The following is a 14901-nucleotide window of genomic DNA, read 5'->3' on the forward strand; positions in this document are numbered from 1 at the left end:
TTATAATATATAAGTTTCCTTTTAAGTTTTTCTTTACTGAAATTTTATATAAAATTATTTAAAAATAAATTTAAATTTAACACATCTATTACACAATGGTCCACTCAAAATTGGCTCAGCTTTTTTATCTTTATATTTCTTTAATAAGAAACTGTGTGCTGTATTGACATTATATTATATTTTAAATTTTAACCTCAACAGTAATATTCGTTTATAATTTGTTATGACCATTTTGTCAATTGTTGAAACATTTTACTTAAAATTAACATAGTGCATATATTTCTTTTGAAACATTTACTTTTTATGAGTTTCAAGAATTTAACCAATCTGAATAGCGAAAACCTCCGAATAGCGGACAAAATTTCAGTGACCTAGATTTTCCGCTATTCAGAGGTTTCACTGTAGTTTATCATAATCACTAAGTATCGAGAACGACGAGAATCCCACTTTACATAAACTTACACAATAAATAAAGTATTAACCAACCTATAATTATGCAATAGCATACACATTTAAACAAATTTGTATAATTTTAATATATACCTACATATTATCTTTTATTAAAACAAAATATTTACATAACAATATGGGGAATTATAAAATATCTAAATCTACGTAATTTCAAATTTATTCATATTCGAAAGAAATTATTGTTGATATGTTATTAAAATGAATATTCATTCTCGACATTCTAAAGTCTAGAATCAACTCCATTCTTCAAAGATTTAATTAGTTATATTACATTTTCATTAATAAGTTTACCTTTCAAATGCCATATCACTCAAGCAATTTTAATATATATGACAGAAATGTGTATGAACGGTATGAAAGAAGCATATAATTTTCATAATGGAGGTATTTATATAAATGACGTGTGGTTTGCAAATTTGTTTAAAAAATATTAAAACGCTGGCACTCATTTAAAATTAATAATATTATTATGTATTATTCGTATTTATTGGATATAATTTAAATTCATAAGCATGAATGGATTATAAATATTATTTAAAATATTAATTCGAATCGATAGAATAAAATATTATTTGAAAAAGTAAGCATCTACTGTGTAAAAATTCGATAATAAACAAAATATAGTATCAACATGTCATAATATCATATTAATAATTTTACGACATATTTTAATAATTCGATAAATTATAAATTGTTTTATAATAATTTAATAAATTTAAATCGTTCACTGGCCTTTAATGTCGTTAACAAAAAATGGAAAATCTTACTTGGGTTAAGCTGATGACTATCGTTATTTTAATCATTTATTGCGTTATAAAATATTTTATTATAGTAACTATTTATCACTGTATCTTGATAAACCTATAGATTGAATTGTATTTTTATTTTTATTTAACACGTTTAAACATACTTGACACATGTGTTTATTGTCTATTGACGATAACTAATAAACTGTGTTTCCTCATTTCATAAATTATAACGCTCATAATTGAAATAGTAAATTTAAAATTAAAATAATCCTCAAATAAAAATTATATATCTAAATTAAAATTATTTATTATTATTATTCATTTAACTGTTTAAGTTGTACTCGTTTATTATTACGTATATGTGTATATTTAATGTAATAAATTAAACAATTTTAAAAACCTTGAAATATTTTAAAATAATTAACTCCAAGCTTATTTGATTTTTGAATTGTTTTTTTTACCGTTTATTATGTTTTATTATTTATTAAATAAAGGTATGGATTTTATTTTTAACTAACTGGATAACTGACTTTGCCTGGTAAAAAATGATTAATTATAATTAACGGCTAACGGCTATCGTGGCATTTCGGTTTAAGTGTCTAACTTCATGAGTAAATCAGTTTAACCAATCTAGATACACCTATATCCGCGAAAGTGAACGACAAATTTAAACAAATTATAATTCTTAAAACTGTGGAAATCACTCTATTGTATAATAATTTCTGAGTATAACTCATCATTGAGTAGGTAAATACATTTGTTTTATAATTGAATTCAATGAATAATCATTGCACGTGAAAAAAATTATAAACATACCATTAGGACATTTTACCATTTGTATAAATTATATTTTGATTGATTCTATATACGTCAAACTATTTTTCAAAACAAATAAGCATTTAATATAAAGTTATAGCAATTATAGTATTACATTATATATTTATTATATTATATAACTTATATTTCAATACTTATCCAATGATAAACAGTATAAATAGGTTCATAATATAAATAACTTAAATTAATCGAAATATTTTTAAAACTGTGTATAGAAAATAATAATTAACGTAATATGGTAAACAATTTTAAGTCTTCAAAATTAATATTTTTTGAATTGTTAAAGTTGATTTTAAATTTTCATAAAAAAATGACCAAACCTTTTTAAAATATTTTTAAATTAGTATTAATTTATGAGAAGTCTTATAGAATAGTTATTTGGACTAAACACATTTTAATAGTATTTAAAATTTTCGAGGAATAGATATTTTATTCAATTTTCAATCCTTTGGTATAAAAATTAAAACGTTTATGAATTTTTATATATACAATTATTTTAAAATGTTCGGATTTTATCTGCAGAATTTGGTTTTAAAACGCTTTAAAAAAAAATGCGTGGAATAACTTATGAATAACCTTGAATTAAGCTTTTTATGCCTTTTGACCTACAAATAAACATTTTTATAGCATAATTCACTTAGAATTTATTAACAAATTTAAATTAATTTTTTTTCTCTTTTTTATTTATTTTTTTTTTTGTGTTCAAAAGTATAGAATATTATAATAATCATACGAAATTTCAATAGCCAATTGTTATCACTTTTTGCAAAACAAAACTAATTATTTTTACTTTTAAAACTATATCATATAGGCAATTCAAATCTGTTTGTTTTTAATATTTTTTATAAGCTTTACTTATTTAAAATAATGTTATTGAATTGTGATATTATGTAAAAAAAAAAAAAAATATATATTAAATAATACTATTTTAAGTTTTTAATAATAAAAGTGTAACTAGAACATTATCGAATGACAAAAGTATGATTATAATCTGTTGTCTATAGTTAGTTATTAGTTGTATAAACATAATTTCAATAACCATATTACTATCGTGAACTGAATGATAGGAATATGTATTGTTAGGAAAATTGAATTAGTAAATGACTGTAAATATATTTGTATATTTATTTATTACACTCGTATATGTATAATTAATATATAATATAATATTTAATAAAACATTCATAGTCAAGACGAATTTAAAACAATCAATATTCAGATTAGTGATTTGTTGTGTAGTATTGATGTTCATTACATAGAAGTATATAATATATAATTAATTGTCCAAAAATATTGTATTCAACTTAATATTTTATTAGTGACAATATCAGTTTTATTTTTGAGTAGCATTCCCACTCGCATTAGAAAAAAAAATAATACAAAAAAATGTTAGACTATAGACACTATACAGCAGTATATTTAAGAGGGGGTCTCCCTTCTATCCCTTAAAATAACAAAATTGTTTTAGATAAATTTGTTTAATAGGTTAATAAATTGCCAGTAATTTAAAAAGCTGCGAAATGATTTCTTGTAGATTTTAAATATTAATTTTAAGTATTACTTTAAGTAATATTCTGAAAATGTAATATTTATATAAATGCATGATTTTGCTTGGTTGTAAACACACTGTTGACATTCCGATAAATATATATATAAACATAACTATATTTTTATTTTACTGTGCAGTTAAAGAACCTCAAAAGTAGTTACTATCCCACATTTTTTTTTTATAAGTATTTGTAGATACAATTAATATAGAGTTCGTTAATAAAATATAAATATGTTGATTATATTTTGTAGTTTTTTTTTATTATTTTAATTTCATAATATTTACCTCAATATTCATGCAGTGGCACCGATCGTATGTTTCAACTTTGGTATATATCATACGTAATTTAAGTGGGTGGTTTTGTGAGTATAATATATAGATATTTTGTGCTTGAAATTGATAAAGATTAAGCTTCGAAATACCACATATGAAGAGAGACTCGACAATTTCATTATAATTAGTTGTTAAAAGGAAGTTAATGAACCTGGGCTAGGATGGATGGTAAATATATTACTATATAGCAATTTTTCATAGGTATTTCAGATGATATCAGGACATTTGCCTTAACCTTAAAAATTGAGTTAATGAATTATTGAGTTTCTTCGTTATCTGGTTGTACTTAACAGCAATTTAAAAACAAATGCATTATTTGTTCATTGGATTTTGAATCTCAAATTTTGATGAAATTTGGTACCTATTTACTATTCATACTAATATATAATTTTTCTCAAACTTAGAAATTACAATAGATATTAATTATAAAAACATGAAACTTTTTCTCTATCACGTATAATAGTTATTAAATTATGAACATACAATGTAATATTCAAAATATTTACTAATTAACTAATTTTATAAGATACCTATTACCCATAAATTTGATTTTTATTTATATATTTATTTTAGTTTTTCACATTATTTTCAGCGACAGAGAAAGAGTTTAGGACGCAGGGGGCAAAATAAATTTTCCAAATAATAGGTTATTGGTACTAAAAATATTTGACGTCGTAGGAAGTTGCCCCTCCCCCCACCGTTAGATACGGCTCTGATTATTCTACATTACTTCAATAATTGACCAATTGGCTATTATTGACATATATTATTTTTGGTGATAACTACTTCAATTTTCAAAACTAAGAAAATACTTAATATACTAAAATACCTTATAGTTATACATATTAAACATATCATTTAAACTTAATCTATTGTATATTTTTATCTAGCTATCATGTTTATTTTTCGTATACAAAATAATTTATGAAAACATACATTCCATTACAGTGACTTTCAAAAATACAATGACGACGTATTCATGAAACCTTTTCCATGTAACTAACATAATATGTAACATATCTAATTCCACAATTTACAAAAATATAGAATTCTAAATATTTCCCATAAATAATAAAATAATATTTTTTTTATATTTAAAATTATATTTCGGATACAAAAATAAAATAAAAATACGAGATATAAATACTAAATAGTACTTTATTACAATTTAATATAAAGTGTAATATAGGTATTACGAATTTAAACTTTAAAGTGTTAGTTACAAAAATAATTTGTACAAATACTTTTATGTATTTGTACACAATACACATTTTAATTTAATTAAACTGTGCTTCCGTCTTTGTTTAATTTACAAAATATTAGGTTGGTATAGACGTATAGTTAGGTAGGTACTATATACGTATATATATAAAAAAAATTACAAAAGTTCTTATTTCATTATATTTACCCAGTTAAAAATAGATTGAATGCATTTATTGTATTTTAAAATATTTTTTTTTTTTTTTTTTAGAACTTGAACAAAAACATTATTATTTTAAACAGCTTCACCACCTTTTTTTGTACCGTAATAGCATGCCGCAGTAAAATGGATTGAATAGATTAATAATGATTATATTGTAATATTTAAAATATTATTTTTGAACACTATAATGACTCGATAGTCTAACAGTAAAAATGATATCGGGTTCCACTATGAATATGCAAGACCACGCTTTTTTAATACACCATTGCCGCGTAGCATAAACAATCACTAAACATTTAATAAATCAATAGTTAGTTGAAATTGAAAATTCATAAAATTGTTATGATTTATACTTATATCTATGGTTAAAAAACCCAATACAAGGTTCTCAATAACAATTTTTCAAATAACTAAAAAAAAAACTCTTGTGTCAGTATAGAAAAAATTTTATGAGCGCGTGAAATTTAATTTTTACGAAATCGCGTAAAATAACGATATATCCTAAAACAATTTAAAATATTTTTTGTTATTCAAAAAGTATGAGTCGTAGATACTTGAAACTTTCATCAATAGTTGAGAAAAATAAATTACAATTTAAATATAGGTAATAATATAATATATCCTAGACTGACAAATCATCTTCGTTCAGAATCGTTTTTCGTATCATATCAGTTATTGCACATTCAAATTTAACAAATCTATTATAGTGACCTATACTTTCTATCTGTACTATATAGTAGAGCAATACCCACATGCCCACCCTATTTTTTTTTTTAAGTACCACATATTATCGTTTCCTTCATTGTTTATCTAAGCCCGCTACAAATTGTATGTTCTATTCGGGCACACGATATATTTTTGATTATTATATATACTTTGACAGGACAGAAAAGTAAATTGTTTTTGTAAATCATAAAATTACGACTTGTTTCATTAAACGTATTCGTTAATACAGTTGTATGTGTAACTTATACGATGCCTACTACTACATTGATAAACTTATTTTTCGTTTTATTAATTTAGGTCTAACGAAATACATTTAATACATTACCATTGTAATATAATAATGTTTTTCAACTTATTATTCTTCAGCGTATTATTAAATTTGCCAATCAAAATTCAATAAGTAAACTATCTATTTTTTTAAATATTTTCTACAAGTATCTTAATAAACATAATTTGTTTATACTCTTGTAAATTAGTAATTACATAGTAAATTTAACATTTGATTGGTAATAACTAATTTTCCATGGTGAAATATTATCTTTAAATCGTTTTCATTGGAGGGATATGCGACTTACAAATTAATTAATTATTCAACTAAAATAGGCAAAAAGAAATATAGTTTTTAACACGAATTGCGTTAAATAAGATCTGCTACTAATTATAAATTTATTGTGGTATAGTAATAATGTTATGATGTCATAATCGGTTTTCACTGGTATAATAATATAGTAAATTATTATGTTAATTTATTACCCAATTATATACAGTCGTTTAATTAAAATAAATGTATAAACGAATTGTTCTATGATTTGATGCGGCTTATACACAGCTTAACGCATTTAATATTATATATGCGACGCAGGGGTGTGATGGAAACAAACCATTTTCACTTTGGATGAAAATATTATTACGTAGGTATATGGCGGATATAACGTCATGTATCGCGCGTCGCACATAATATTATTATGGATTCATTTTATTTTTACTTTCTACCTTTCGGTTTGATCTTTATAGAAACCATAATAAATAAGTACCACAAAGTATAATGTGTATTTTATACGCACAACCCGCAGTATTCAATATCCTTCCGAGGATATTGGATTTGATAAATAAGATAAGAAGGCAATTTATTTATTTGATATAATATGTACGCGCGCACACACACACACACACTATTGAGTCAAAGTGGAATTAACATACACGGGGTATAATTTATTTTACTCTAACACAGCAGTACCTATACACTCATATGCATCGTTGCTCGCAATGTTATGTACAGAACCGTTTTGCAGATTATATACGATTGAATAATAATAATAATAATAATAATAACTATTTTTGCGTTATTATTATAGTGGTCGTTGCGCATATATAGTATATATTGTAACGCGCGCGTATAAATCGATATATTTTATACTATTATTATTATTATTATTATCGAGAAATAATAATAATAATAATAATATTTCTTCTCTTTATCGAAATCCAAACGACCGCGTAACCCTCGCGGCCATCGGTGTCGGCGAGACTACTACTAAAAGTAGCGGTCGGGTGCGCCGTGCCACGCGACGAGTGGAGTGAGATGAGATGTGTTTCGAAGGTTTTAATTAAAGCGGCATCTACGTTGCGGTAGTGGTGGCGGCGGCGGCCTGCAGTGGCAGTGGTAGTGGCGGCCGCAGGGTCGGTCGTCGCGGTAGAGGCGTCGTCGTCTTCGTCGTCGTCATCGCCGCCGCCGCCGCCGCCGCCGCAGTCGTCGCAGTCGTAGTGGTATAATAGTCGTCATCGTCCTCGTCGACGCAGCGGCGGCGTCAGCGGCGGCGTGTGTGTCTGTCGGCGGGGGTGGTGTGCGCCGAGGGGGGCAGTGGCGGCGGCGTCGGTGGTGATGGCGGAGCGAGGCGATTCTCGCAAGTGGGGTAGGCGGAATGCGCTAGTTGGAGCGGGGTGGCGGGCGGGGGCCGGAAAACTCGGTGGCGGGTTGTGCCGGCGGGTAAGGGCAATGGTGGGGGAGGGGAGGGGACACCGCCTGGAAAACTTTCGACCGTGTCTAACATTACGTGGCACGGCCCTGGGATAGAGAGAAAAGAGGGGGTCAGGGTCCTCTTATCGATTCAATACTACACTCGGTGCGTGCGTGCGTGCGTGCGTGTGCGTGGTGGTGTGCGTGTGTACGTGCTATCGGGGGCCGTGTGTGCACGCGTGTGTGCTTGTGTGCGCGCGTGCCTTTGAACTCGCGTCGCGTAAACGTGAAATACCGACACACACGCACACGCACACACCGCCGTATCCGATCCGCGCGCACACGTACATATATAAATACACACAATAATAACACACACTCGCTTGGACGCGCGCCCGTGTGTGTAAACCGGTATGGTGTATACCTTATATATATATATAAATAGGCTTTACGCACACACGCGCGTTAGAGTATTAACGCGGAGGCGCTCTGAAATGGACGAATGATTTATTATTTTACGTGTTAAGGCAAGTATAATGTGTGTGTATACGTATAAGCAGGTAGTAGGTAAATGCCACCGCCGCCGCTTCTCCTTTCATTTATTATTGTATAAATTTTTATTTTTTTTTTTTATTTTTCCAAGCGCTAAAATATAATATAATATTATTGGAAAATAATAATAGTAACCACAGAGCGTTGTCATCAATTTCGCGTGCCCGCAGTTTGACATACGTAGCCCCGCGGCGTGTAATGATAAAAAAGTAGTATTATATAAATACACCCCCACAAACACGTGTGTGTGTGTGTGTGTGTATGTGTGTACGACCATAATAACCGTCTATTTATACGACGTAATGCGACCGCCGAAAATAAAAATACACTTTATATAATATTTTCATTTGTTATTATTTTGTATTTTTATTTCGTTAAGTATGCTGTTCTGAAATCAAATCGTTAACAGTGTTGTTCCCTACACACTCCGCGTAACAATATTATGATCACTAGGTATCTCCTACACACAAAAACATTAACTCGTAATCGAACTACCGTTTTACGCGTTTCGACTAATAAATTATTTATATTTTAAAATTGCGTAACACTTAAAGTTTTATATATTTTTGTCAACCTTTTGTAGTAATGCACCAGTAAAGTCCTCTAAACGATTTTAAGTCTCTTTTGATCGTGAACCACTGACCTAAATGTAAATAAAAATAAAACATTAAAACACCATTCGTAGCAGTTAAAGTAAATACGACAAATATCATATTCTGTAGGTAGTTATATACCCACAAATAAATGGATATAATATACAATATACACGTATATGGCATACAATATTAACATTAAGTTGATGATTTAATTTATTACAATATATTTTAAAATTAAAACAATATTAATGCCCCTGCAAACGAAGGAGTTGTGTTTAGACAATGTAAATTGCTTAATTATAGTTATTATTTTATTTGGTATTTATTTGAATTTTAAATTAATGGATATTCAACACTAATTTGTTTAATGTATATGTATTTACCATATCATAACACAAGGTACTAAAGCTATAATTAGTATAATATTTATATTTTAAAGTGTAATTTTTTAAGAAGATATTTAAAGGTTATCTCAAGTTTAAAAAAAGTTACATTGAATAAAATTATTATTTTGCATTTAAAAAACACTTAACTCCCTCCATAATTTAAAATTTTCTTTGGTGTGCACACCTAACCATGTTTATATAAGTACACACGTAATGTTAACTTATTTTTTTTTCACATTTGTTCACTACTAAAAGCTTTGATAATCATCATATATTAGTTTCTTAGCCATTTTAAATGCAAATATAAAGTGGTACAGTATTGAAAAACGTGTAAAAATATTAATTTTCATATTTTAACACAAGTAGTAACGAGTTGATTATAATATGTAACTAACAATTGATTCACTGCGTAATAATAATAACTATAATATTAATAAATAACAACTAAAACACGATGCCAGCGATAATTTTTAGCGTTTAAAGTATTTTGCATAGATTGAATTGAATTTTGAAATGTCAACAATTATAGTATTCGATTGATATAGTTTATGTCGCTACTCGTTATAAATTTTTAAATGTAGTATATTATGTTAATAATCTGTAATCGTTTTAAATATTATGTATTAACGCTTGGTTTTAAGTATAAACATTTTAAGTTTTGCATTCGTATTACTGTATTACCCCGTGTGCCGAAGTGCTGCTAAAAATAAATCTTTATGAACAAATACCGTTTAAGTGGATTAACGGCTTATTGGTGGAAATGAAAAATTTAAGAGCTATATATCATTTGTAATGGTAGAATGAATAATTCGATTTTGTTTTTATTTTTCTACGTTGATGACATATATTTTATTTAATACTTATCGCGGGGCACTTAGCTAATGAGCCAAAAAATCATAGAACGCCAAAGGAAGTGAAATCACATCTGTATACCTATGTATGATAAGTTTAAGGTCGGCGAAGATCCGAGCGGATTAAGTGGAGTATTCATTTCCTGGAACCCGTGAATGGTTCAGAGTGATGTGATATAGAACATAATAATATGATCGAATAAACCGTGAAGTTAAAATCACGAAGTATCGGTATATACCTATATAGATTCTATACGATATTAATTGATTAGGTCTTGGTAACAATACTATTATATCATTAATTGTACATAATTAAATAGGATTATATCTAAATGATGAATATGTGAACAACAACAAATGAACTAACAATATAATATAATTAACATTGATTAATCAATTATCGTAATTACCCATTCTTCCATCGTACCTAACTTGGTTGCGCCGTTACATTAAGCCTATATTATAAATTAATGTTATGATTTCTGTAAATAATCATCGTTAATATACTATAATAGGTTTAAAAATAAATTTAAAGCGTTGAGATTTAAAATGATTATTTAGTTATTTAGATTGAATAAAAAATGTTATATGCCAGTAATTTATATAAGACTAATGTAAGTGATAGTAGTATAATAAAAAAATAGTTTTCAAATCAGTTTTATAAATCGATTTCAGGAAAAATGACTATTAAAACTAGTTTTGCCAGTTTGGTTGTCATTCAAAAACTTTAAATTTTTCTAAAATTAGTTTGACAAATAAATTTTTTTAAATTGTTTCAAAACGTTTTAAAAGCCGATAAAAATAGCGTGTTACTAATTTGGTCTAAAAATACTTAGGTAGGAAAACAATGAAAAAATTGATTTTTAAAAGTTTTAAAACCTTTAATTATTTTGTTATAATATTTTATATTTAATAAATATGAAAAATTAAAATAAACTAAAATACTCTATACGTTAAATTGAAACTTAAATACAATAAAGATAATAAAAATACGATATTACCATCAACAATATTATTGATTGAATAAAATTCATAGTGTAATTCACAGTGTGTCGTTAGAATTTTTATGTACTTCGTTGATAACGTATTTTATTATGTTGCATACTTAATGATTAAAAAAACAATTTCACAATAATTCGTTTTAGAATAGTTGGATAGGTGCAAAGTGTCGTATAGCCAGGTCATATTATATAAATTTTAAAACCGTTTTAGTAAATTAATTTAATAAATCGGTTTTTGGGAAAATGTTTTTAGATTCTAAGCGGAGCAATGAATGTATAATTTTACAATTATGGGACTGTATTTTTTTTTAACATTTTGAAGCAAAAACATTGTTCTATTATTTCTGGAATAAAATAGATTTGTGGTACTATTATTTTTTATAATATCATCGTAAACGTATTTTTATTATTCTATTGTATGGTGTGCACAAATTGTCACTATACTAAATATTATTGAACCACGTACGCAAATCTTCACTTGCTTAACCTAACATCCATTATATTTTGGTATTATATGTATAGTAACCTGTATGTGTGTGCTATTATTTCCATTTTATGATAGAAACCACTTTGATAGTGTGGTCTCTACTACCGTAATAGTTAAAGCGTGAGTACTTACTTTAATTTTACCTTTTTCTGTGTTGATTTATTTAACTTATTATTTAAGCTTACTGTCATAACCAGCGACGCACATAAATATTATTTAAAATTATAATTAATATCTTTTGAGTCAAAAGTGTTACGAGTATTATACTAATATATGTATGTATACACTATATATATTATATCAATATAACACAATATCATAATAAATTATTTATATATATTTTAGTTATACAAAACAAGCATTCAAATGTCTGTGTTACCATTTTATTTCATAGTTTTAAGTAAACACACACTCACACAATTATATCCGTTATACATTTACAACCAACGGGGTGAGTGGGAGGGGCTGTATATTTTTGCTCGGTGATCATATTCAATTAATTTGTATTCAGTTGCTACACTATTACTGCATGTATTACTGCAATTACACATGTATAAAACATTAAACTCGTACATCACATGTATTATACGAAAGTCGACCAGTAACTGATGAGAGTAGTGTGCGCGAAATACTAATAAGGTGACTGGCGTGTGGACATACGAAAATCGACCAGTAACGTCGAAAAAAACGACGCAAGAAAAATGCGCTTAATTGAACTGTTCTCGTCACAAAAGGAACATATTAATATTGGTTCGACGAACAAATTTTGCACGAATAGACGAAGTAAAATAATAAATAAAATAACATTGTCGTTTAAAATTTGTTTAATTTGTTTATTAGAAATACGAGATAAAATCGATAGCTATACGCATCATACGATAATATTATTGCACAATTCGGATTAATTTTTGCGGTTGATTCGGTCGGATGACGATGTAGCCCAATCACAACAGACGCGGTGATGGCCATTTTAGACGTGGTGATCGTCCGCGGTGATCATCAACATCGATATACCGTTTTATTTTTTATATATATATTATATTACGTAATAGCTGCGGACTTCGGTCATCACGAGGTGTGCTACATAGGTGCACAGGTACGTAAATCGACGTACGCCATCTAGCGGGTGTTCCGGTCGAAAGTGTCACGCCTGCAGCGGTTCGGGCGTACCGACTGGCCGCAATCGGGGGCGGCGGACCTCGCCCTGGACGGGCGGTCGCACGGCGCCGACGACGAAGTGCTGTTCATGTTGAACGAATCGTTGAGACCGAACGGCCGGGAATGGCGGTCGGACGACGACCAACGGGACAGCCTGGACGAGTCGGCTGACGTGTCCCGCGAACCGCGGAACTCGTCGTACGCGGGACTCAAGATGCCCATCGGTTGCGAGCCGATCGAGCTCCGGTTGTCCATCATCCGGCGCCAGCGTTCGGGCGTCGCGTTATCGGTCGTCTCGTCGATGCGCACGTACGGTTGTCCGGGCACGGCCATGGACCGCGGCGCCACCATGTCAAAGTTGAGCTGGTTGTCGAGGAACGCGTTGATCGCGCTGTCGTCGTTGGTGTTGTTCAGCCGGCCGCAGGACAACGACCGGTTGCGCGGCGCCGTCGGAGGTCGCACGGGCGACAGCCCCGGAAACCCGTCCAGCCGGATGGTGCCGGTTATCGCGAACGAACCGGACACGTTGCCGCCGCCGCCGCCGCAGTTGGGCGCCGCCTGAACGTTGCACGAGCTCCGCTGTGTGCTGTGGAGCGCGGGACACGGCTGCGGCGCCTCGCACGGCTGCGGCGCGGCACACGGCTGCTGCACGACGCACGGTTGCTGCACGTCGTAAGTGTCGCGGCGTGCCGGCTGCACGGTGTACGTGCCCCGCCGGGAATTTTGATCGCCACACGGCGGCGGCTGCACGTCGTAAGTACCGCGGCGGTCAGCCGGAGCGCAGGCGGGTGCGCACGGCCGTGCAGGCGGAGCGTCGCAAGCGCCACGCCGAGGAATTCGCCGCTGCGTTTGGTCGGCTCGGCAGGGCACGGGAAGTCTGGAACCGGTGTACAGGTCTACCGGCCGGTCCTGTCTCCTGGGCTGTTCGGGTTGGCACGGACAGGGCACCGGTATCCTGGAGGGCCGCGTTTGCTGTGCGGGTTGCGCGAGGTTCGAGTCCCGAAACGCCAACCGCAGCGGCGGCAATCGGGCGTCGTCCCGGTCCCCCCAATTCGGCTGACGTCCGTTGTTCGCCCGTCGACGGTTCTGCTGCGGCGGATTTCTGCCGCACTGATTGTTCCGCCCGGCGTTACAGTTATCGTTTCCGGCGCTGCATCGTATCCGACTGTTATACTGTCCGCCTAAATCGTCGCGATACCTTTCCGGGGTATTTGACGGGTCCGTTTGTACGAGTCCGCGGCATATTTCGTTCGTCACGTTTATTGTTGGCTCGTCGATTTCCGGTTGGTTTTTTATTTCGCCAATTGTCATTTCTTTGCTTTGTGTAATAATAGTTAACGTATTTATATTATGATCTTTAAAATGTATTGAGTAAGTCTGTCTATTGTGATCTTAGTAATGAGTATTAATTATGCAGTGTTGTAATTTCTAAGTAAAGTGTTTGGTTTGTTGCGATGGAACGAATTTTGTACGTGTTATTCAATATTAATTGTGATTTAAGCCAACATTTAACAACAAATCAATATTGTATAGTTTACAATAATAATTATATTTCAATATAGCGTGTACTGTATTTCAAGATCTTATTAGTAAAGTAAACATTCAGACATGATATTATTAGTACTACAAAGACCGCGGTAGATAATGGTTTGTTGGAAAACATCGTTTTATTACATTTAGGTCATGTAATCATGTTAATGATGGATTGGTTTTGATTATAAACATATTATCTTTGAGCAACAAAGATATAAACATCATAATCAAAAATATTAACTTACTTTATTAAAAAATATATGGTGTACTTAAAGTACATCAATAGAATTAT

The 14901-nt window shown here is 30.8% G+C and overlaps 2 protein-coding genes across 2 annotated transcripts in view; one reads left to right on the forward strand and one right to left on the reverse strand.

The window, feature by feature from the left end:
- Positions 1 to 14901, forward strand: part of LOC132924272 (neurexin 1) — a 238808-nt gene that overhangs the window by 53051 nt on the left and 170856 nt on the right. The window lies entirely within an intron of this gene.
- Positions 13000 to 14387, reverse strand: LOC132923840 (uncharacterized). The gene has a single exon (XM_060987817.1). The coding sequence runs from the start codon at positions 14385 to 14387 to the stop codon at positions 13038 to 13040; it is 1350 nt and encodes a 449-aa protein (XP_060843800.1). The 3' UTR covers positions 13000 to 13037.

Source organism: Rhopalosiphum padi, chromosome 3 (genome assembly GCF_020882245.1).
Source record: "Rhopalosiphum padi isolate XX-2018 chromosome 3, ASM2088224v1, whole genome shotgun sequence".
NCBI classification, from domain to species: Eukaryota; Metazoa; Arthropoda; class Insecta; order Hemiptera; family Aphididae; genus Rhopalosiphum; species Rhopalosiphum padi.